Source organism: Phodopus roborovskii, unplaced genomic scaffold, assembly GCF_943737965.1.
Source record: "Phodopus roborovskii unplaced genomic scaffold, PHOROB, whole genome shotgun sequence".
NCBI classification, from domain to species: domain Eukaryota; kingdom Metazoa; phylum Chordata; class Mammalia; order Rodentia; family Cricetidae; genus Phodopus; species Phodopus roborovskii.
In genome coordinates, this window is record NW_026126514.1 from 23885535 (window position 1) to 23912107 (window position 26573).

The following is a 26573-nucleotide window of genomic DNA, read 5'->3' on the forward strand; positions in this document are numbered from 1 at the left end:
AAGTAGACTGGATATTGTAAATGTAAGCCTTCCTTGATAATTGTTCTTATTGAATATAGAATTTCTATGTCAGAGTTAAAACATTTTTATTTAGACAAAAGGGGGAAATGTAGTGGAATATTCCTTTACACTTTATGAAGTATGTCACTATGATTGGTTTAGTAAAGAGATGAATGGCCAATAGTCAGGCTTTCCAGGCACAGAGGATGCTGGGAAGAAGGGCAGAAAAGCCAGACATGGAATGACTAGAACACACAAAATGGGATAGAGGTAAAAGCCACCTGGTAGAATGTGGATTAATAAAAATATGGGTTAATTTGTTATAAGAGCTAGTTAGGAACAAGCCTAAGCTCTCAGCCAAGCTTTCATAATTAATAAGTCGTCTCTGTGTGGTTATTTGGGAGTTGGCTGGTGGAACAGAAAACGTCTGATTACATGGTAGTACATGTCTTTAATCCCAGGGCTCAGGAGGCAGAGGCAGGCAGATCTCTGTGAGTTTGAAGCCAGCACGTTCCAGGTCAGCCAGGGCGACATCACACTCTTCTTAACTCCAGTGTCAGGGAATCTGATGTCTTATGACCTCCACTGCACACACATGGTGCACATACATACATGCAGACAAAACATTCATAAAAGTACAAATAAATCTTAAAAATAATAAAAAAAAAATGAAGGAGGACATAAGCCAAGACTATGAGGAAGCTAGGCATAGTGGTACAGTCTGTAATCCCAGCTCTCAAGATGTATAATAGTGTGTGACCATGAATTTGAAGCCAATCTGAGCTATTCAGAATGTTCCTGTCTCAAGGCAGGGGGAGGGGGACAAAGTTAAGCCACCTCTAGAAATTAAAAAGGCTGTGAGTGTGAAGTTAGCCTGGGCCCTTTCTCAAATCACAAATGTAAAGGAATGAAGTAACTATTGAGAGGAAAATGGGCCTACATTAGGGAAAGTATTAAATGCTAGGACAATAAATACAATACAGTCTATGCCCATTCTATTTACAAGAATTCTCCTACTCCTCAACATGTCATATCTGAAGTCCATATGCCCAGTTAAGAAGATAAGATAGACTCAATTAAGAGAATATAACATTATCGGCTTTTCCAAGGGGGTTGTTTATCCAACAAATCATTCATTCAAGACATGGGCTATTGACTATGGTTATAAATTTTGCAGCTAAGAATATGTTTATGATTCATATCCTGCTTAAAATACAGTCAATAATCTCACCACTGACAATAAAGACTGAGCCAGGAAAATATATAAAAATATATAAATATAAATATATATAAAAATCATTAGAAAGTAAAGGTAAATACCAAACACAGGAGAGAAGAGATTTTAAGTGAAACTTCCCTGGTGCATTTTATTCACAATGCAGTTATATTCCGGATGCTGTAGAACAGCTAGCTGTTCATAAGCTCTTGACAGTAAGTGGAGGAGGTGCTGGCTCACTTATCCTGTCTGGTCTCACAGTGAGAAGCTACCTTTGATCTGCTGGAGATTTCATAAACTTGGATGACAAGCTTCAGTTGATTAATGGCTTCCTTGTCCGCTGTTTTCATGTTAAATCCCAGCATCTTCATAATGGTTTCTCGAAAGTCGGCAAGCTATAAAGAACCACCGAGAAAATCAATATGTCATTGCCATGAGTCACCACTCACTGTGTACAAGGAACTTGGTACAGACTGAAATTTAATTTTATGAAATATTTCTTTAATGCAAGACATCTATGGGGGTGGGAGGTCGGTAGAGGGCCTTGCTGTGCAGCTAAGCTAGCCTTGAATTCACCTTCTCTGTCTCGGTCTCCCGCATGCTGCAATTACAGCCAGGCCTCACACCATGCCTAGGTGGAGCAGTATTAGCAAGTTAGAGAAATCAATTCTATTGCAAGAATTCTTTAAATCTTCTTGTGCACGTTTATCTCCTTTTCTCATTTTGTGCTTCGATACATTAAACCCAATTTTATTACTACTTATTACTACTTTCATTCATAATGTAATTACTTTTTTTACATTTATTTATTTGTGCATGCATGTGTGCCTGTGGGGGGGTCAGAAGACATCTTTCAGGAGTCAGTTCTCTCCCAGGGATTAGGAGGTTGCCAGGGTTGGCAGCAAGCACCCTTACCCACTCAGCCATCTCGCTAGCTTACTTTTTGTATTTGTTGTGTTACTCAGCCTAGCCTTAAAACGCCTGGGTTCAAATGACCCATGTACCTCAATCCCTGAACTGGAGACTCTTGGCATGTGCCACTGGGAGTGACAAACTGCCTTTGGGGCTTCTGATTTGCTTAATGACAATAGCCATCCTCAATCCTCCAAAGGACAAAGAGATCAACAAGGACAGCGAATAGAAAACACCCACAAAGCCTTCTGAAGGAAGATGACAGCTTTCACTTTACGTGTGAGAGGGACATGAATTTCCCAAGGCAGCAGAGGCAGCTCCAGAGGGCAGTAAATTTGATATGATGGTGTGGTACACAACCTTAATCCCCAGGCACAATGCTGACAAGCCTGAGACCTCAGGGATCAGCACACTGGTAGGTGGGAAATGAAAAGAAGGAGGCTTGGAAGCTTATGAGACCAGAAATGGCAGTTCTAGAAGGCAAGGTTTCTGAGGAAGGCTGCAGAGTTTTCGCAAGGGAGAGGTGAGTAGAAGAAAAGAGGAACAATGAAAATACACAAAAAGAGAGTATTGCAGGAGACATCACATGATCCCTCCACCTGCAAATACAAGCCTTCAAGAAACCACTTGCACCCGACTGGACTACAGGAGTTAAAACATGCAACCTTGCTTTCCCAACAGAAGAGGGCAGTGTTCAGCTAAAATAATCATACATTCTAGTAGAAACTTGTTAAGTGCTCTGAAGCAGAAGTATGGAAAGAGTAGGGCAAACACAAGGATTTTAATGTGAATAGGGGGCTAGAAAGACTCGGGCACTCTGTCAGCTAAAGTCTACGTTAAGGTGAGTGTTGATCACATCAATGAAATTAGTTTTTAACATGGTTGTAAGAGACCTCTTGCTCTCGTCCTGAGACCTTCAGTGCGCTCCTGGCAGAGGGCTCAGGGGGGGCCCGCGCGGGTGTCTGGTAGACCCTCTCCTTCTCTGATCCTGCTGCCTGCTCCGCTGAGTCTGAGGAGGTTTTCAAGTTGTCTGTTTTGGCACCTGCCTTCTCTTTCACTGTTTCAACTTTTGTTACAGATTGTCTGAGCCTCTCGATTGTCTTGTCCTGTGTCAGGATAAAGGGGAAGTGGAAGGAAGGGGAAAAATGTGCTTAGATCTGGAATTAACAGACTAGACAACTCAACTTTGTTTTGAGGTAGGGCCTCACGATGTAGCCTGGGCTGGTCTGGAACTCAGTAAGTAGACCAGGCTAGCCTTGAATTTGCTGAGATCTGCCTGCTTCTACCTCCCATTCCTGGCTCATGTGCCTTTTAAAAATAACTTCATAAAAACACATGGAAAGCATATCTTACCAATTTCTGGGTTAAGAAATTATTTTTCACCTTAATATTCATTTTATATACTGAATACATGGAATTTAAAGAGCCTTAACACATATTCTAAGCCCTTAATGATATTATACTCTATGTACTCTATGTTAACCAAATATCAAAACAGAAATAACTGGTTCTGCAGCAGAGAAACATCCTTGTTAAACTGCACAGCAGATGGTCAATTATTTAATGCATATTTGACTTCAAATATAACTAACTCTTGAAACAGTATAAAAGCTACATAGCCCCAAAACATCCAAAAAATTAATTAAAAACAAAATAATCTATTAATCCAATAAGGTAAAAAGCTGTGCGTGCACACTATGACTCCAACAATTCATAGGATGAAGCTGGAAGTTCCAGACCAGCCCTAGCTATTTGGTAAATAGCAAATTCTGAAAAGTCAAGGCCAGTCTAGTCAACTTACCAAGTTCTGAACAAACACCACAGTAAAATCAAAAGAAGGTACTGGAGAGATGGCTCAGCCATCATGAATGCTTACAGCAGGCTTGGGTTTGGTTTGTATAACCCATATCAGGCCACTCACAACCTCCTGTAACTCTAGTTTCAAGGGATCCAATGGCCTCTTCTGAGCTCTGTGGGCATTTGGGTTCACATTACACACAAACTCATGAAGGTGCAGATACATAGAATAAAAGCACGAACCAATAAATCTTTAAAAACTAAAACAAAAAGGGAATGCTTTATAGTTGTGACACTTTGTGAAGTAGTGAGCTAAGCACAGGTTTCAACAGGCTTAACAACATTTTGTCTGGTGGCTACACAGACAAAATAATTTTATAGTCATCACAACATGAGGAACTGTGTTAAAGGGTTGAAGCATTAGGAAGGTTGAGAACCACTGGGTTGTAGGCTTTAATATTATTTTTGCATGTATACAAAATCATTTTCATTGGGTGTGCATGTGTGTGTTCGTGCATTCGTGCATAGGTGTGTGTGTGTGTGTGTGTGCACATGTGTGGTATGCACGTGTCATTGCACTATAAATGACCTTGAAGAAATGAAGCTGTTCTAAGGAGATACTGTGTTTCTCAAACAATGATCCCAAAGGAATGGGAATTTCCACAGAAGCCTCAGGCTGGGAGAAGGAAAAGTCACCAGCCAGAGGGGAAACTTGTCTGCTAGGAGGAAATTTTACAAAATTCTAACAACTTGTCAGATAAGTTTACAGGATGAGACTGAGACCCAGACAATGATGGTCAGTGGTAGGGAGGACCTTACCTTGATCAGGGATGTTCGAACTAAATGTTAAATTCTATTTAAACTGGGATCTCATTTCAAGACCCCCCCCAAATGGTCTTGGGGTCGTTCACTGGATCTCTCTGCCCTTCTTCACGATGTGACCAAATTGAATAAATCTCCTTTTGCTTTCCACTACTAGTCTCTTTTTTTTAAAAAAAAAAAATAAGCATTTTATTTATTTTACGTGTATAGGTGTCTTGCCTGCATATATGCCTATGTATCATGTACATGCAGTGCCAGAAGAGGTCAGAAGACGGTTAGATTGGATCCCCTGGAACTGGAGTTACAGATGGTTGTTAGCCATCACATGGGTGTTTGGCGTGGATCCTGAGTCCTCTAGAAGAAAACCCAGTGCTCTTAACCACCCAGCCATTTCTCCAGGCCCCTAATTTGGCGCTTTCCATTGGCTAATTGAATGGTGAAACCTGGTTTGAGCCACTTAGTAAGGAACTAAACAAATAAAAAGTATAAAAGTATGGAAGACATACAACTAATAGGAAGAGCCTGAAGCATAGGTGAATGTTTGAAAGCCTGCTTCCTTTACTTACTTTAAGTATATTTATTCTTGTCAGTTGAGTCTTCATATTTTTATTTGACAGTTTCAAGTCACTAAGCTGCTTCTGGAGTCTCTGAATTTTCTCCTCCATTCTTGGGGCTGCAGCCATCTTCGAATTCTGTTCAATATCCAATAACATGTCTAACTGTTTGAACTTCTTGTGTTTATCTGTCTGAGCAGACCGAGTCCTGGAGCTTTCCTTTGTAGACATTAACAGTATTGAAATTAAGAACTGTATTTTAATATGTTCTGGGTGAGGTTAAGTGCTAATTGCATAACTATCTGTCAGCATAAATATGAACTAATAAAATCATCAGGAAAATTAAACAAGCAAATTAAATGATGACTCAATGCTATGAAATATATAGTTAAACAATCAACTTTATAGTAAGTACTATGTGTTAGCATAGATTCATCCATATTTCTGAGCACATATTAAAATGTATTATGTATTTGGGTAAAGATTCGCATACAACATGATGTACAGCATAACTAGTAATGAATAAAAGGAAATTGCCATGCAATTGTCAAATCAGAATAATTAAATTTTGCATGATAAAATATACATCCCCTAGAAATTATTTCTAATATATCTATTAAAAGTAATAGTGATATTGTAAATGGAAATATATATATATATATACATATATACATATGAAGGTTCACTTATTTCAATTATGCTAAAATGTTCATAAAATGCCAGGTGGTGGTAGCACATGCCTTTAATCCCAGCAGGAGGAAGAGAGCTCAAGGCCAGCCTGGTCCACAGAGCAAGTTCCAGGTCAGTCAGGACTACACAGAGAACTCTGTTTTTAAAACTATACAGTTTTTCATGTATATATTCATAGAAGATAGTCAAGAGAAAATATTCCCATATAACACTGTTTCCTCGGGGTCTTGGGATTTATTGGTGTTTCAGAGGAGGGTTTGTGAGACAGGTGCTCATGAATCTCTGGCCTGGAACTCACCATGTTGCCGAGGGTGGCCCTGAACTTCTGATCCTCCAGCCTCTGCCTCCAGAATCATGGGATTACAGGCCTGTACCGCCATGCCTGCTTGTGTGTTACTGGAGATGGAACCCAGGACTTCCTTTAGGCTAAGCAAGCACATTACCACCTGAGCTTCCTCAGCCCACGTGTTTATATCTTCATTAATTATGGGCCACCTTACTGGAGTGTCTGCTTAGGCCCAATAGTTTTCTTTCTCAGGATTCTGAGTGTCTTGGGGACTTTAGATCTGACCTTGTCTCATTATATTGTTTATAACAAATTATTTCTTTTAAATATCCTCTCCTCCCTTCTCACTCCTCCTCCCCTCTCCTCCCCGTCACCCCTCTCCCTATTCCCACTGTGAGGAAAATCAAACCAAGGATTTAAAATATGCTAAGCACAGGCTCTACTGTTGAGTTCCACCAAGACCTAGATGGCAAAATATTCTTTCATATTTTCCTTCTCTGTTTATAAAATTGTCTTAGTTACTTTTCTATTGCTGTGAAGAGACATCATGATCAGAGCAACTTATAAAAGAAAGCACTTAGTTGGGGGCCTTGCTTACAGTTTCAGAGGGTAAGTTTGTGACCATCATGGCGGAGCATGGCAGCCTATAGGCAGACATGGAACTGGAACAGTAGCTAGGAGCTTACTTCTTCACAAGTCATAGGCAGAGAAAGACTGACTGGGCCCAGACCCAGTGACACACCTCCTCCAATAAGACCACACCTCCTAATTCTTTCCAAAACAGTTCCACCAATTAAGAAACAAACATTCAAATATATGCACCCATGGGGGCCATTCTCATTCAAATCATCACACAAGTAATGCATATTTTCACCTTCACTAAAAAAGAAAGCTTGTCTGGACTGTCTATTTTATTTTTCTAGAGAACAATTTACTAATTTGTTTTGACATATATGTTATATATAATGAAAACATATTAGACTATAATATAATGTCATTAGAATTTTTATATGCACTGAGAAACAAACCGAAAATGTCACCAGACTCAATTGGTTGTGATGTTCACTTTATTGCAAAGCACCACAGTAATGTCTCTAAAAATGCCTGCCTAAATAACTGGTTCCTGGGATAACAGAGGCAGAAGAGGACTGGGACAAGTATTACTGTTTTCCTGAGTCCATTTGAAAGGTTGTTCAAGAGTGGACACAGAAGGCATGCTCAATCTTGAACGCTCTGAGGCACATTTTTTTTATGTCATTTCAGAGTGATTCTTGGCATGGTGGCACATGAGGCTAGAGATGCAGGCAGATCTCTATGAGTTCAAGGCTGACCTGGTCTCCATATCAATCTCCATAGCGAAATCTTGTCACAAAAGGCAAAAACAAATGTTATTTCAGAATGATGGCGTGTTTTTCTTACATTTGTGTATGTTTACCATGGACATGCCTGGTACTTGAGAAGGTCAGAATAAGGCAGTGAATACCCTGGAACTGGCGTTCCAGATGGCTATGAACCATGAAGTGGGTTTGGGATTCAAACCCAGGTCCTCTGCAAAAACAACAAGTGCTCTAAACTGTTGAGCCATCTCTTCAGCCTCAATAACAGAGGTTTTCTGTTGTTGCTGTTGTTGCCTTTGTTGTTGGTTTTTTCCTTAAAAAAAAAACTACTCAAAAAAAAAAAAAAATACTGACTGGTCCCAGCACTTGGGAGGCAGAGGTAGGTGGATTTCTGAGTCTGCAGTAAGTTCCGGATCATCCAAAGCCACATGATAAGATTCTGATGACCAGCAAGCCAAAGGAAACAACACAAACACATACTGGTAGATGAACAGGCTGAAGACCAGCTTAGTCAGTGGTAAGTGTGTGAGATGGCACTTCCAGCCATGTCATTCTAGAAGAGCGTGGTGTAGGTTAGGACGCGGCGCATAGTTCTGTGCAGAGATGCCGAAATGAAAGCAGAAGCTCCTGGAAATAAATTGCAGCCATTCCTATCCTTTTGGTCTGCCTCTTCAGCAGAGATGGTTAACGGCTCACACAGGAATAATTGAGGGATGTCACAAGGGACCCCTTACAGTTTGTGGCATCATGTCGTCAGTCACAATACCCTTGAATTCCACCACTAGAGAGCCACTCCTTTAAATACATTTCCTTTTCATTTCATTTAAAAGTGAATTAAGAAGGCTGGAGAGATGGCTCAGTGGTTAAGTGCACTTACACTCTTCTAAAGGACCTGGGTTCAATTCCCAGCACCCACATGGCAGCTCACAACTGTCTGTAATTCCAGCTCCAGGGGACCTGACACCCATGGCAAAACACCAATGCACGTAAAATAAAAATAAATAAATTTAAAGAAAATGCAGTTTAAAACATAAAAACAAAGTGAGTTAAGATATGTATCAGCCAGGGGAGTTGGTACATCTCTAATCTCAGCTAGACTATGGAGACAGAGGCAGAGAAACCATAAATTTAAGGTTAGCCTTGGGTACATTGAGAGTTTTGGTCTAGCCTGAGCTATATTATATTGTTAAACTAAACCCTGTTCAAAAAAACAACCTGTTAAAAATAAGAGTCATAGCCAGGCGTCGGTGGTGCATGCCATTAATCCCAGTGCTCGGGAGGCAGAGGCAGACAGATCTCTGTGAGTTCGAGGCCAGCCTGGTCTACAGAGCGAGTTCCAGGACAGCCTCCAAAGCTACACAGAGAAACCCTGTCTCGAGAAAAATAAAATAAGAGTCATATTAACAAGTGTCATCATAATACTTATCAAATATATGTACAATATACAAAAAAGATAAAGAAATATGAGAGGCTTTTGTTTTTCTCAAGAGAAGCATAAGCCAGATGTGGTGCACAGCTGTGATCCTAGACTTGGGAGGCTGAGTGAGGATGCTGCAAGTTTGAGTACATCCAGGGCTACACAGTAAAATGCTAACACATACATATACACATGCATGCACATATACCAAAAATAGAAAGATATAAATAGCATAAGCAGCTTTAGTCATGTTAAAGCTGTTGATAAAGTAAAGCAAAACGTGACCATTCCCAGAGAACCTTGTCACCCATGGAAACTCTTACTTTCTTCCTGCCCATGTCTAAAAGACAGGAGTTGACAGCAGCCTGTCCTTCCAGATGTTGCAAGGGTCTTTTTTGCCCCATATAATTTTCTTCAGTTTGGGGTGACTTATCAACAGCTTCTTCATAAAGGTGGTACAGCTGCTCCAGTCTCTTAGTGAGCATCTGAATTTCCTGCTGCAGGGCTTCAGTTTTCTGCAAGACATGACATTAAATAAACATTCCCAGTGCTCCGTGTACCCCACACCATTCCCACCAATGTACAAATTCTATTTCTATAGACACTAAGGTAACATGAACTACTGGAAAGATGAGTAAATTTGACATGTACTTTTTTGTTGTGTGTATAGGTGTTTGGCCTACATGTATGTCTGTGCATCACACATGCTCCATGTCCAAGGAGACCAGAAGTGGTATCAGATCTCTTGGAACTGAAGTTACAGATGGTTGGATGTTAGGAATTGAACCTAAGTCCTCAGTGAGAGCAGCAAGTATTCCTAGGCACAGAGCCCTCTCTACATCACTGGTTGTTTGAATTTTTTAGGCAGATTTTTATTCTATCAACTAGGACAATCTGGAACTCACAGCATTTCTCCTGCCTCGGTGTTCCACATACTAGTAGTATATAGTTATGGATCATATATCTGGATATATTTATTGTTTTAAGAAATAAGTAGAAAATCTTGATACACAAAGATAAGATGTATTAATAGTGGGAAATAAAGTTGCATAATGATTTTGTTGCTGTTCTTTGCCATGTAGCCCAAACTGCCCTGGAATTCACAATCTTACCCTCAGTCTCTCAAAACCTGGGAGTATAGGTATATGCTGTCATGCCCAGCTAGTACATTACTTTTAAGTTAATATGTATTGATCTTATGTTGAACTACACTAAACATTTATCATCTATTAACCCATTTAATCTTTGCAACCATACTGAAAATAGGAATGATAGCTCTTCAGTTCATAAATGAACTAAAACACAGGGAAGATAAATAACCTGCCCAAAAACACACAGCTGGCAGTTTGGGGTCATAGCATGGCTCTGTGCCCTAACCAAGCTATAGTGTATTCAATACAGTTAAGGAAAGCCTGTTCTCTTCTTCCACTTAATAATAAAAATGCAATCAAAATTACAATGAAGAGCTGGAGAGATGGCTCAGCACCCAACACCCAGGTCAGGTGTGGAGACACAGAGGTCCCTATGCTCACAGATGAGTACTAGGAGACCAGAAGCCTGGAGTGGATATGATTAATAGCCTAGTGACCTTTGTGTTATCTCTGCAGCCAAGATGACCACATCGGATCCACCCCCAGACCCTTACCATGAGTTTGTCAATCCATAAAACCCATCTTTATGAAAAATGTCACTTGTACTTTACAAAGAGTTTTCCTCTAGTCATTTCTTAAGGTTTATTGTGCACAAGGGATTATGATGGGAGATGTCATTCTGTATATGTTTCTCATACTGGTTAATAATAAAGCACTGTTGGCCAATAGGAAAGGAAGATAGGAGGGACTAGGAGACAAGGAGGAAATAGGAAGTAGTAAGGAGGAGTCAGCATGGAGAGACCGGGGTGACCAGACGCCTGCCTCACTCCCCGGTAAGGAGACCACGTGGAAATACATAGAAATGGGTTAATAATTAAGACAGAGCTAGCCGATAAGAAACAAGTAACCGGGCCAACAGCATTGTATCAAATACAGAGTCTCTGTGTATTAATTGGGGATGGCGCGGCAGCTGGACCAGACCAGGCGGCAGGCGGAAAAACCATATACCTTACAGGATTAAGTTATTTGTCACTGGGAAAGTTTTTCTCCTGTTTGTGCTGTGCTTAAATATGCTTATAATAAACTGCTCGGGGGTCAGACTCTCAACCAACACTGCCTACCGAGTCACGTTGAAATGATCTACCTTCTTGCTTCCTAAGGATCATAACTCTGCTGACTGATGGTTGCAATGAAACAAAAGATATTACTAATTGGCTAATATCAAAATCTACATATTAAACTAATAAAAATTGGGGAAAGGAAGAGATGGCTCAGATGGTAAAGTGTTTGCTGTGCCAACATGAGGACCCGAGTTTGAATGCTCACCATTCATAAAAAGCTTGGTGCACATCTGTAATTCAAATGCTAGGGCCAGGCAGATGCCTAGAGCCCACTGGCAAGCCAGAGTGGTCAAATCAGTGAGTTAGTGAACACACCCAGGGTCAACCACAAGCATTAACCCACACATCGACCTACGCATATCCCCATGCGTAGGTATACAGAGAGAGAGAGACTACATTAATTAAACTTGGAAGAGTAACCTTTTTGACAGTATACTTACAGATTTCCACAATTGTTCATTCACACCCATCTCCTGGATCCTCTCTTTCACTGCTTCCTCGGTGGCTAGTATGGGACCAATGCTGTCACTCAATAGAGTAGCCAACTGACCAAGGAAATCCTGATGATGGGATTGCTCAGGTGTGGTTTCCCAGCTGCAGGGGTATTGAGGTCTTTCAAACTCAGATGTTAGTTTTTCTTTGTGGATCAAATCTTGTTGACATTTACCGCCAATGTTTTGCCCATCGATTGGTCCTTCAGAGTAAATAATGTCTCTCTCAAAGTTGGAGGCTTCACCATTGTCCTAAATGTACCAACACAGGGTTAAACTTCTCATCTGAAACTTAATATGGACATGTGTTTGTCCCTTCTTATGAACTATGAATATAGCAATAACACAAAACCTTAAGAGAAAAGACCCTTCATTAGAAACACTAAGAGTCATGAGTTTAGCTGGGCAGTGGTGGCACACTCCTTTAATTCCAGCAGGTAGATCTTTGTGAGTTCGAGGCCAGCCTGATCTACAGAGCAAGTTCCAGGATAGCCAGGGATATTACACAGAGAAACCCTGTCTTGAATACAAAAACAAAACAAACAAAAAAGCCATGAGTTTGAAGCTAGCCTGGTCTATGTAGAAAATTCCAGGAAAGCCAGGACTACAACAAGAAAACCTGTCTTGAAAAACAAAAACAAAAACAAAAAAAGAAAGAAAAAAAAGAAAAAGAAACATTAGAGTCACATAAGAAACAAGGCATAGATTTAAAAGGAGGGATGATAATGGCAGAGGGTAGGAATTGACACAGTCCGCTCAAACACCTTATTGATAAAGGCAAACTCTACAGCGTATTCCATCTCAAGGTGTAGAACGAATTTCAGTTATCGTTTTACCTTATTATTTTTGATTATTTTATTTGTCACTATGAGAGAGGTGGCATATACCAAGGTGATCATGTGAAATCAGCTCAGCCTTCCCTTGTGTTGGGATTACAGCTGCATGCCACCGTGCCCAGCTGGAAACCTTCATTTGTAACTTCTAATAAATAACTGATTCAGGCAAGGGTCATCAATGAATACTGAAGCCATTATGTAAAGAGCTATCAAGGAAACAGGTGTTTTCATAAACAATTATACTCCAGAAGAGCTGAAACTATAGCTCTGTGGTAGAGTGCTTGCCTGACATTCTGGAGGTCCTAAATTCAGTCCCTAATACTGCAAGAAAAAAAAAAAAAAAAGAGTCATGCTTTTCAAGTATAACAACCTCAATAATATAAATGAAAGAAGTCATAGCACTTCCTCCTGGACTATTTGTATTGTAATTATGACAAGAAAAAAGATAACCCTGGGTTCATTTTTATTATTAAAAAGTATTCCTTGTTGTATATATGTAGAATGTGTGTGAGTGCAAACAGCACACATGCCATGGTGCAAATATAGATGGGAATTGGTTCTCTCCTTCCACCATTGGGCCTGAGGATTGAACAACAGTAATCAGACTTCTTCATTAAGAGATTTTACCAGCTGAGTAGTGCTGCTAGCCCTGCTAAGCTCCTCCCATGGGAGAAGTTCACCAACCGAGTCAGCAAGTTTAGTTGTGGGGGTTTTGTTGTTGTTGTTGTTGTTGTTAGGTGAGGTTGAGGGACAGGAAAAAACAACAACAAGAATGGAAGTAATAATGTATCACTAAAATCCTGGAAGGAAAAAAGAGCAGGGAAGAAAACCATAACTTCGTGGGTTCCAATTCTTAGAGGGTCTTTTATTCTTTATCTTTAACTTTTTTAGAAATGAGAGGTCTGTAACAAAAGCTCAAAGGGGGAAAAGTCTTAAGCCCAATTACTTGAGATGCAAATAAAAATTGGACTTATTCAATGTGCTGAATGTGCAGGTGACATATACACACTTGTACGCAGTTGTACAGAGCTGTGTGTGCCCCTCTGCTTGAATGAAAGTATAGAGGGTCAGAGGAAGGTGTCAGGTGTCCCCCTCTATCACTCTCTGCTTTATTCCTTGAGGAGGGTCGTGTTGACCCTGGCAGCCAGAAAGTCACAGAGATCCTGGCTCCTTCTGTGCTGGAGCTGTAGACATGCCTGACCATGCCTGGCTGTCATGTGGGAGTCGGGATGCAGACTCTGCTCCTGATGCTTGCTCAGAAAAAAAAAATTCTTAATTGTTGGACCATCTCTTCAGGCCCTGATTTTTTTCTAATAGGATCCCTCACAGTAACTGGGTCCCACAGGTCTTTGTTCTGCATTCAGATGATGTAAGAAACTGTGATGGTCTAAGGAGCTCACGGTAAACTTTCACAAGTCCCGTGAAAATGACCTGCCAGCCTCCTTTTCTCTTTCACATACACTCCCTCCTGGAATCCTTGTGCTAGATCTCAATGGCCAAAGTCGATGACCCAATAGCACCCTGGCTTGTGGTACCTGTGCCCGGCCCTCTACATCCAAAGACACCAAGCCCAGTGTATTCAGCCAATAATAGGAAATGGTCAGCTCCGGGATCTCATCTCCTCATCATCCGCCCACCCCCACCCCAGCTGTTCCTCAGCTCCATCCCTCCCCTGCAAATCTTTCTGTAAACTCACCTTCCAGTCCTCAGCACAGTCCCTTCTCCACTGGCCTTCGTTGGGTTTTCCATTGACAACAGAACTGGCACCCTAACCAAGGCGTCCCCTTTTCTCTCGGGGCAACAGTCAAAACTCACCCTCACCTTCACAGGGAAAATATCCAAGGAATCCTCTGGTTCTTTCAGATTCATATAGGGAGAGAATCTGCTGGAGCAGGGCCATCTTTTCTCCAGCTCTGCCTTCCGCCCCACCTTCTCTCTTTCCACCAGATGCTCTCTGCGTAGGACACCAAGTGGTCAACAATGCAATGAAACCAGCTCCACCAATGTTCAGTATGACGAAACATATATACGTGTTTGTGTGTGTGTGTGGGGGGGGGTTCTCTGTGTAGCAGATATTCCCTTTTCCCAAATTACACTCTTGTATCAAGTTGAAGGGGGAAAAAAACCCTAAGCACACCCCCCAATATGATCAGGATTGTGGGTTTATATGTGATTTGAAAACATATGGCAAAAGGTATGTAGGAAAACAGACCAGGGAATCTCACCTTAGGCGGTTCTCTAGGTCTATAACTCTCTCAGTTAGGTTCCAGTTGCCTCTTCCCAGACTCTGAGAATTTGTGTCTTTCAAAACCTTAATTTTCATTAGAGAAGCAATGTGGTCCTGAAGGTTCTTGACGTCATCTCTCAGGGACATTATCTGTAGCGACTGCTGGGCGTTACTTTCTTTGTAACTATCTAACTCGGTCTTCATCTCTTGCAACGAAGATTCTTTTATGAAAAGTTTGCTTTGAAGATTTCTAAGCTAATGAGAAGGGAAAAGAAAGTATTAAAATAACTTCGTATCTTGCTTTTAAACATTTGTGATGTTAAGTTACTGTGGATATAAGTTACACATTACTAGAGGATAAATAAAACCTTTCACACCTACTCCTTAACAGTGTATCTTAAGGTTTAAAAGCCCTTTAAGATAAAATACAATGGCACAGCATTTTGAAATAAATAGTTTATTAACATTAAAACTGCATGAGTCTTTATACCTTTGTAACTACTAAATACAGGAATAATGGATTTTGGGATTTCTGTCAGAAAGAATGCAATGGGTTAGCCTTAAATGTCCAGCTTTCTGGTGTGTGGCTCACTAACCCTGTCTTGGTTTCTGATCTTACTTGTGCTGGTGGGAAAATAGAAGGGGAGAATACAGAGGAAGAGAAAAAACTAAAAAGATACAAGTCTTTAATCCCAGCACTCAGAAAGCAGAGGCAGGCAGGTCTTTGTGAGTTCAAGTCCAGCATGCTCTACATAGTGAGTTCCAGGACAGCCAGGACTATGGAGAGAAACTCTGTCTCAAAAATAAACAAGCAAACAAGCAAACAAATAAATGAAATGGCTAGCTCTATTTTAAGACAGACAAAACAGAGAGATATCTCGGTAGTTAAAAGCACTAATTGTACTTCCAGAAGACCCAGGTTTAATTCCCAGTACCTGCATGCTGTCTCACAACCATCTCTAACCCCAGTTAGGGAACTGACACCCTCTTCTGGCCTCTGTGGGCACCAGGTATGTGTGTGGGTGCACAGACATGCATACAGACGAACACCTATGCACATAAGCACAGACATGCATGCAGACAAACACCTATGCACATAAAGTGATAAAATAAAACTTGAAAGTATTTTTAAAAGGCAGATAAAGGGGAGAAGAGATCATAAAGTTATGAAGAGAAACAAGGGAGATGACTTGCTGGGGGGAAAGCAAGTCCAAGAACAGCAGAGGTCAGTGAAGGAGGAAGAGGAGAAGGGGGGTGTGGTGGCTCACACCAGCGGGAAGGTCACAGTGTTCAAGGCCAGCCCTGTCTGTCTACATACATAGCAAAAGCCTGCCTTAATAATAATAATAGTAATCAGTGGGGTGTGGTGGCTTACACCAGCAGGAAGGTCAAAAGTGATCAAGGACAGCCTGTCTATATATACAGTGAAAGCCTGTCTATAATAATAACAATAATGATAATAATAATAATAATAAATAAAGCAAACAGGCAATAAATAGGGCTACAGTGACAGATAGAAACCTGTGCTCATGTTCCAAATGTCCAATGACCTTGACTCCTCAGCCACGAGGTCTCGGGGTTGAAATCCATCTGTGTCTAGTTAGGTTTTCCAAACATTTATTTTGTACTTGATTTCACCGGTTCCAGGGTCTACATGCTGGAATGACTCTGCCTGCCTGTTTTCAGGGCTCTTCCTCGAAGGTACAGCAGCCTGATAGAGCATGGTACATGCTACCAACTAGTCCTCCAAGGCTTAAGAAGCTCAGCATACCAGAGCCCAGAACCACAGGCAACCCAGAGAACCATCACAGCACAGACTGACTACTGAGCCGGTGGCTATTTACTAGAGCCATGCCACTGGCTCACACTCACATGTGACCACTGAGATCCACCAGCCAAACCCAGTCAGAGATCCAGCGCACGTCCTGTAGGCAAGCATGTGAGAAAGGGATCACTGTCATTTTATCTTCTATCTATTATCCAGATCTACACCTCAGGACTCCCAGACACCCTGCCACATCTGGATCTGCTTCCTGCTTTCTTTGCAGAGACTGGTAATGGGTACTTCGTAGTTTCTTTGTGTTTCTCTTCAATGGTTGCTCGACTATAGGGGACAAGCGCCACCTTGAGCTATAGAAGTTCTGGGTGAGTGTGCTTGTTTGACAAGAGCCAAGGAATCAGACCCACCCCAGGTTCCTCTCCTCCAGGTAGGAGTGTTTATAAAGGATTGATCAGTGTGTTCAAAACTAGCAAATGCAGCTTCATCCTTCCATATGTCTACTGCCTGAGAGGCAGTTCCACTACAAAAACCTCCTATGGGGACCAGCTAAGTTCTCCCCCAATGCTGGTCCATTAGTGCATGCACAGCCACCTGATCCCAGGTGTTCTCTCCCTCCCTCCCTCTCTCTCTCTCTCTCTCTCTCTCTCTCTCTCTCTCTCTCTCTCTCTCTGTGTGTGTGTGTGTGTGTGTGTGTGTGTGTGTGTGTGTGTGTGTATGTGAGTGACATCTTCATTCCCTCACCACTCCTAGCTGCAGACCCAATTTCATGAGGTTAGAAAAGCTTGACCCAACCAACATCTCTGTGTTTGCTAGTAAGTAAAATACATGCCTCATTTAAGAACCACCGTGAATGCCTATGCAGTCTGTGAAACCACATCTAGGCAGGGCCAGCATTTGTATAACTAGAAGAATGTGTGTCACCTCCAGTCACGGTCTGTGGTGTGGTTTCTTATTGACAGGGATACTGAACATGGCCTTGCATCCCTTGCGTAGAACACCAAGTTTATGGGGGTAAAGGGAAAGCAAGCACTAGATCAATGATGGTTTCATTACAGCTCCAGAATTCCACCCACATCCTAGACAGTACAGCTTCAAAAGGAGACATGTGAGGGAAAGCAGGTGACCTTCAGAGACCCAGATGCATCCCTTGCTGCGTTGAGCTGCAATCAGCAACTGTGGTAGACAATTGTGATGAAGGTCTTCTTTGGGACAGTCCTGAGGGGCTGATGGAGAGCATGACAATGGGGACACCTAGACCTGTTTCATGTTAGAGACAGACAGGGTGTGGCCCACAGGCCTGCCATAGTCTCCTCTTGTTATCCGTTCTTGCCCTCGGTATTGCCACTATTATTGAGGAAGTCCTCCTCCTTCCACACAGGGTAAAAGCACTGGCTAATCTTCGCAGAAGGCCCAGGTTTGTTTCTCAGCACCCAGCACCACATGACGGCTCCCAACTGTCTGCAACCCCAGTTCCAGAGGATCTGACGTCCTCTTTTGGCCATATAGACATGCAGGCAAACACCCATACATAATATATATATTTATGTATGTGTGTGTGTATGTATGTATGTATGCATGTATGTATGTGTATATAGTGTTTGTATATATACATACATACATATATGTATATATATATATCACATTAGATTTGTATCCAACTTACAATATTCCATGTTATATATTATCAGTGACATCTTAACTCATTACCACTGCACCCCATCTATGAAAGCATGCAAGTTTTATCTCAATACCGTCTTCCCTAAACTAGTCCACACAATCACCAACTGAATAGGCTCATATTTAATCCCTTCTATATCTGGGCTCACCCAAATATAGATCTCTTGCACCTGTTTCTCCAATATAGAACAGAAACACATTGCAATTATTTTTGCATGTTATACAAAGAGATAGGGTTAATTATAATGAAAAATTGAAAGGCATCCCATGAAGAAGAAACTGCCTTATCAAGACAATTGGGTCCTATTGACTAAGTGGTAGGTTGCCAAGGAAGGCAAAGATGACTCATACTGGGGTTCAGGTATCTTGTTGGAATCACTAAACTTCCTTTTATAACATTAACATGAGGATAGCATATAATAATAACTGTCACTAAATTTTTATTTGGAGACAGGGTCTCATTAGGCAATCCAGGCTGATCTAAAACTCAGCATCTTATTTACTGAGCCTCCTGAGTACTGGCTCTAAAGGAGTGTGCAACCATGCCTGGCTTGAATTTTTTTCTTTTTAAAATTATATTTCTTTGTGTGTAGAGGGGATAGGTTAGGCCTGGGAGGCACGTGCCATGGAACATATGCAGAGGTCAGAGGTCAACATGCAGGAGCTGGTTCTCTCTTTCCACCATGAGTTTCCTGGGGATTAAACTCAGGATGTCAGTCTTGGCAACAGGCACTTTTACCCGATGAAACATTTCTCTGGCTCTGGCTTTGAAATTTTTATTAAATTAGAAAATGCCAATAGGAATTAAGGAATATTTCTGGGGGTGTAGGTGGGGATCAGAGACTTGCATATGGCTAGGCACTCACTTTTCTACTGAGTTGCATCCATAGTCCCCATGTAGACCAGGCTAGCCTCTGACATAACCTCCTAATGAAGCCTCCTGAGCACTGGGCTTACATGTGCAGATCACCTCACCTGGTGGAATACATTTTGGTGCCTATAACAAAAGGACCCTAAAGAACCCTTTAGATGTTCATATGTCCACAGAGGGTAGTTTCAGAAAACAATACTTTGAAAGCCAGGCACGGTAGTGTAATGAGCCAAGCACTTTGGCACATGGCTATAGCCTGAGCTACTTAGGAACCTAAAGCAGAGAATCAGTTCATCTCGTGAGTTCAAGACTAGCCAGGACCATGTAGTGAGACACCATCTTAAAACAACCAACCAAGGAAAATGTCTGAAATTCTTGAAAATAATTTACATATTTTCTTTAAAGTTCCCAAAACCTGTATTGGCAATTTGCTTTAAAAGCTTTTTAAGGGCCAGAAAGATGACTCAGCAGATAAAGGCATTTGCTGCCAAGCTCAACAACCGAAGCAACATCCCTGGGATCCTCGTGGTGGAAGGAGAGAACTGACTCTCTCCAGCACTCGGGAACTGAAGCATGAGGATTGCAAGTTCAAGGCCAGTTTGACCTACATGACGAGAATCTGTCTTAAACAAAGACCATAATCATCTATATTCATAGAATACAGTCCAGTCAAAATAGTGTGTTTATCGTACATATACCTGTGTGTGAATACACACACACACACACACACACACACGCACACACGCACGCATGGACACACCAAACTTACTAATGGTTGTATCCAAGCCCAATCTACCAGAACCCAAACTTTTCAAGTGTTATTATTAGGCTGTACTGTAGAGGAGACTGCTGCTGTGTTCCCTCCCTGTTACTGCAGTTACTCCACCGGCTATTGGGTGGAGAGGAGTAGTCTTGGATCCTGAAGGCAGATGTTTACAAATGTTCCTTCATGCAAGCATTTCTACCTCCCCTCTCCTCATAGCTCTGCTCTCTCTCCCTTCTCTCCTCTCTCTCTTAAAATACTAACGCATTTCTATTAATCTGTGTTATCATCACATTGTTGTAGCTTTCCAGTGATGCCCTTGCATCTTGCTTACCTGGCAGCTACATTGTATCTCCTTAACCCTATCTTCCTTCTCTCTGTCTTTGTTTGGAATTCCCTCCTAGGTATATTCTGCTGGCCATTGCCTGAAACAGCTTTATTCACCAATCAATAAAAGCAACACATATACACAGCCTGCAGAAGGATACCCTACATCATGGTCATGTACATAAAGTATATCTAGAGAAAAAGAAGAGAGAAGTAGTTTCTAGGGGCTAGAGAGACATTAAGGGAGTGCTGCTCTGCCAGAACATACAAATTCAGTTCCTGGCACCTAAGTTGAGTGGTTCACAACCAGCTGTAATTCTACCCAAGAAATCTGACTTTCTTGTCCGTCCTCTGAGGGCACTTATATTCATGTGCAGGCACACACACACACACACACACACACACACACACACACACAATAAATAAATAAATAAATAAGTAAATAAGTAAAAGTAGTTTTGCCTGGGCAGTAGTGGTGTACACCTTTAATCCCTTAGGAGGCAGAGGTAGGTGGATCTCTGTGAGTTCCAAGCCAGCCTGGTCTACAGAGCTAGTTCCAGGACAGCTAGCAGCTAGGGCTACACAGAGAAACACTGTCTCAAAAAGCAAACAAACAAACAAAAGTAGTTTCTAAAAAGGAAAGGAAAAAAGGTAGCTAATGGTAATCCAGGCATGGTGGCATACACCTGTAATCCTAGCATTCAGGAATGAGGGTAGAAGGGTGACAGACATTCAAGGTCATTCTCGGCTATGTGTTCAGTTTGAGACAGCCTAGGCATAAGACAGATTAATGACAAACAGCAATCCAAGTGATTTCTCACTAATAACACAGAAACTGGAAAACCTCAAAGTGGTATCTTTAATGTACTAAGAAAAATGTATCATCTTTCATTCATTCCAAGAAGCACAGATTTAAATATTTTCCTTTTTTTTTTTTTTCCTTTTTGGTGTGTGTGTATGCGCGCGCGCACGCACGTGTGTTACCTTAGGTGCTATTCACCTTGTTTTTTGAGATGTCTTTCACTGGCTTTTTTTTTTCCTTTTTGGTGTGTGTGTGCATGCGTGTGTGTGTGTGTGTGTGTGTGTGTGTGTGTGTGTTTGTGTGTGTGTATTACATTAGGTGCTGTCCACCTTCTTTTTGAGATGCCTCTCACTAGCTTTTAGCTCATTCAGTAGGGATCTGTCTGTACAGCCTCTACAGTGCTGGAATTATGGGCACATTTGGCTGTGCCTGTGGGTTTCATGTAGATGCAAGAAACTGATCTCAGTTTACCAGTGAACTATCTCTCCAGCCACACATTTTCTTATCTAGGCAGTTGGGGTAGCATCTTAAAGTGCAGACAGTTCATATTGTCCATACTTAGCTGGAAACATACTTTCAAATTTACAATAATAGTGTTTCCTAAGAATTAATGAAATACTGAAAATGTCATCTAGTATATCATACTGAGTTAAATTATGTTTTGGTGTTTGTTTGAGACACCATTTAACTATACAGCCCAAGCTGGACTTAAACTGTGACCCTCCTGTCTCCCAGGTACTTGGATTACATGCCCAGTTTATATTTTTTTTTATTTTATATAACCAAGTCCATTTAAATTAAAACAAACATTTATAGACAATATTTGGGAATTTGGGCGTTGTTCTTTCCAAACTACTTCCTGCTGGTAAGGGGCGCTGTCATGGGGGATTCGAAGCCCAGTTTATATTTTAAGACTAAGAAAATATGCAGGATCTACAGCCATATCACCCCGAACGTGCCCGATCTCATCTGAAGAATAGATAGAGGTGGTGGTATCTCAGGCTATAATCCCAGCACTCAGGAGGCAGAGACAGGTGAATCTCTGCGTTTGAAGCCAGCCTGACTATGGAGAGAGTTCCAGATCAACCAGGGCTACACAGAGAAACCCTGTCTCAAAAACAAAAAACAAAACCAAACAAACAAAAAAAGGCTAATAAAGATTTTATTTAACTATGCTAAGAGTATATATATATATATATATATATATATATATATATATATATATATATATATATATGTTAATATAATAAAGGTCTTTATTGTTTGACAATTTCATAATATATTTTGCTCAAATCCACCTCAATAGTAAAAGCTTTACAGCTGTGAAAATATCATTTATTGTATAACTTCTAAGCTAATAGAAAAGGGAAAAGACATGCAAAAATTAAACATACACACAAAAACAAGCAATCAGATTGTGTCATGCTAACAGGAGATTGAACAAACAGACTACATGTAATTAGATATTAGAGATGTGACCAAACATTGTTTAAAAATAGTCTCTTTTCTCTCCTGCTTGTTGCATCAAACTCCATATTAGCCAAAAGTGACCTTGAATTTTGATCTCCCTGCCCACATATCCCAAATGATTATCAGAGTGTACCACTACACCCATTTTTGTTGTTATTTAGGTGACTATTTATTTTCAAGACAGGGTTTCTCTGTGTAGCCCTGGCTTGTCCTGGAACTTGCTCTGTAGACCAGGCTGGCCTTGAACTCACAGACATCCACTTGCCTCTGCCTCCCGGGTGTACCACCACCACCCGGCTCATTTGTTTTTCCAGTACAGATCAAAGTCAGAACTCTGTGCATATTAGGCAAGCACTCTACCAACTGAGCTGTATCACTAACTCTAAATAATAACATTAATAAAGCTTCTCCTCCTCCCCCTCCTCTTCCCTCATTAGATTGGAGGATCCAGCAGTAGTCTTGGGTCTGTGGCTGTGGTTGAGGCCGTGGCCATGGTCAAGGATGCAGAGCTCATGGAGGCAAAGCGAAGGACAAGAAGTGGATGCCAGTTACAAGCTGGGCCGCCTGGTCAAGGACATGAAGATCAAGTCCTGGAGGAAATCTGCTCGTTCTCCATGCCCATTGAGGAATCTGATATTAATCAAATTTTTCTTGGGAGTATCCCTAAAGGATGAAGTTCTAAGTTTATGCCTGTATAGAAGCAGACCTGAACTGACCAGAGGACCAGGTTCAAGACTTTTGTCGCTATTGGGTACTACAATGGTCATGTTGTTAGCCTTGGTGTTAACTGTCCCAAGGAGATAGCCACTTCCATCTGAAGGATATATACACATATATATATATATATATATGGATGGTTGTGGGAGGAGGGGACATTTTCTTCAGTGGTGTAACATGCAGCTATTAACAAATGTAATAAAATTCATACACAAAATATATAGAAACAAGGTAAGGAGGACAAGAGAGGGTAATGGAGACATGAACATGAGCTACATATGTACATGTATGCAATGTTATAATAAACCTATTATTACATATACTTTATACATATTATAAAACATTCTTAAAAGTTGAGAATAGCTGGGCACTTGTGACGCACGCCTTTAGTCCCAGAACTCATGAAGCAGAGGCAGGTGAGCTCTGTGAGTTTGAGGCCAGCCTGGTCTACAAAGCAGATGCCAGGACTGTTAGCACAGAGAAACCCTATCTCAATAAACCACACACACACACACACACACACACACACACACACACACACACACACACAGTTGAGAACATCTAATGTCAAGTAGGAATTTAATGGATAAACAATTTATGGTTTTATCCTTTGGAATCAATGACAAACTAATGGAAACCATTTAAAATTGTACATGCACCTGTAGAACTGAGAGTTCTATAGGTTAGCCTGAGCTATAACAGCAAGACACTGCCTCAAAAGTAAAAGAAATTAAAATGTGGGGTTAGTGAGCAGCTCAGGGTGGGGCCCTTCCCCTGGTGTGTGTGAGGCTCCGAGTTTCATCCCCAGAACTGGGGGAAATTTTTAATGTGCAAACATGCACACAGATCACTGGCAAAGCATTTGACTGAGTTCGACTATAGGTTCAGTCCCTAGAGACTCCAAAACCTTAACTCTCTATAAGAAATCTCTGAGGTGATGAAAAGCAATCTTATGGTGCTGTATTATGGTTAAAACCCTAACTAGATCTTATGTATACTTGCTCCCCAAGAAGAAATCCTTTTCCTTTTATTTTACTTTTGAGACAGAGGCTCACAATTGCCCAGGATGGCCACACATTTGTGGGCTCCAGTGGCCCTCCTGGTGACTCAGCCTCCCAAGCATCTGGGATGACAAGTACGCTCACAATGTGTTGTTTGAAATCTGGGTCTCAAAGCCAGGCATTTTGTGTTATGATTTCATAGTTAAACAAAATTAACTGAAAACAAGATTACAATTACTTTACTCTTATGAACTTTATACGGTTTATATTAATTATAAAATATTGAAAATGACAAAAGTCCTGTTTGTTAGTTAGTTTGTTTAAGACTAAGTTTGTTTAAGCCAAGCTGGCTTCAAACTTACTATATAGATGAAAATAACTTTGAATTTTTGAGTCTATTGCCTCCATTCCCAAGTGCTAGGATTACAGGCATATGTACCACACCAGAGGGTCAGGGTCCAAAGCCAGGGCTGTGTGCATTACCCGCAAGCATGCTATCAATTGAGCTATATCTCCAACCACACCAAGTGCTTTTAAAATTCCCAGACACATTCAGGAGCATTGAGATAAGTGAAAAGAATTCAACTACAAAAGATTGGAGGACAGGGCTGGAAGAGGTGGCACACACTTTTAATCCCAGCACTAGAGAAGCAGAAGCAGGCAGGTCTCTGAGTTTGAGGCTCTGGGCTACAGCGGGAGTTCCAGGACTGGCTCCATAGCTACTGAGAAACCCTGTCTCAAAAAAAAAAAAAAAAAAAAAAAAAAAAAGACTGGGAGCTGGAGAGATGGCTCAGAGGTTAAGAGCACTGGCTGTTCTTCCAGAGGTTCTGAGTTCAATTCCCAGCAACCACATGGTAGCTCACAACCATCTATAATGAGATCTGGTGCCCTCTTCTGGCAAGTAAGCATACATTCAGACAGAACACTGTATGTATAATAAATGTTAAAAATAATAATAATAAGATAAAGACTGGGCACACCTTTCTGGTGCTATTAAAAATGTCAATGGACAGGTTATGTGTTCTGAAAAGATATTCACATTCCAGAAAAATTCCTATTAAGGTCATGAAACTGGCCTGCAAACCCAGCTGTGCTATAGTGCACCAGACAGACAGAATTGGACCCAGATAGAATGGGACCATCTTGTCACACTTCTAAGTCACTGTGGCCGTTCCCAGGTGGGGTTCCCTAATCTACAAATTAATGATCAGATCCTCTGCAGGTATTTCATGTTGACTGGGAGTAATGGGCAGTAGTAAACTGAACTACCAAAAAGGAAAACCCAAAACCTATTGGAGCTTTCATTAGAACCAGATGTTTCTCTTTTTCTTGTACACTGAGGAATCAGCTGGGGGAGGGGGGTTGCACCAGATGGCTCAGCAGGTAAAGGCACTTGCTGCTAAGCCTGAAGACCTGAGTTCTGTCCCTGGGACCCATATGGTGGAGGGAGAGAACTGACTCTCACAGGTTGTCCTCTGTCCGCCACACATACACAATACACATAATTTAAAAAGTGTAGGTGGGAGAGGCCTGGCATGATGGCCTTCCTGTAATCCTAGCGCTAGAGAAACAGGCAGGAGGCTCGGTGTAAATGTGAGGATTGCCTGACTACATGGTGTCATGTTCATCCTGTATACGGTCTCAAAAAAATCAGAGCTAGGTATGGTGGCACTCACCTACAGTTCTAGCACTTTAGAGGTTGATGCAGGAGGAGACAAGTGTGAGGCTGGCCTGGGCTATCTAGTAAAACTACACCTCAAAAAACAAACAAAAGTGGGATGTAGTTTAGCCTTTTTTTCTTTTTTTAACATTGGTTTGCATGTGTGTGATGGAGTGTTTGCCCCAGCTTGCATGTGGTGGTCAGAGAACAACATTCTCTCTCCTTCCACAAGCTAGAAGGAATCAAACACAGATCACCGTTACCTGCTGAACTGTCAACAGACCCCTGAATTTGTCTTTTGTATCATTCACTGGCAAAGAAATGCTAAGTGCACCAGCAAATGTGCAGCCAGGAGTAAACCTCCCCTCTCTTAGGCTAGTTTTCAACAGTAGCCAAATGATATTTCACTTCCTTCGGAAAATGGGAAAAAATATCAGACAGATTACAACTCACCACTGGGACACTTTCTCGAGCTGTCAGATGTGATAGGTGCCCAGCTTCAGACGGCTTCACCTCACAGGCCTCTTGGGTTTGGCTATTAGCAAGCCTCCCTGGGTCTGAGTGATTCAAAGACTGGAGTGGCTTTGACATGCTGGAGACACAGGGGACATGAAGCAGATCCACTAATGGTGACCCACGTGCTGCCAAGGGATGTTTCCGTATAGCACTCAGGAAGAGGTGATGAGGCCTGCCCAGAGCCAACAGTAA

The 26573-nt window shown here is 41.4% G+C and overlaps 1 protein-coding gene across 1 annotated transcript; it reads right to left on the reverse strand.

Annotated features, from left to right (window-relative positions):
* Nucleotides 1-1433: 1433 nt before the first annotated feature.
* On the reverse strand, nt 1434-26491 carry LOC127230704 (coiled-coil domain-containing protein 170). The gene is made up of 8 exons (XM_051196012.1): nt 26319-26491; nt 14796-15052; nt 14392-14524; nt 11684-11986; nt 9355-9546; nt 5314-5520; nt 3022-3234; nt 1434-1611 (listed from the first exon to the last, which is right to left on the reverse strand). Exons 1-8 carry the CDS (start codon nt 26454-26456, stop codon nt 1453-1455), a joined length of 1602 nt encoding a protein of 533 aa, XP_051051969.1. The 5' UTR covers nt 26457-26491; the 3' UTR covers nt 1434-1452.
* Between the last annotated feature and the right edge of the window lie 82 nt (nt 26492-26573).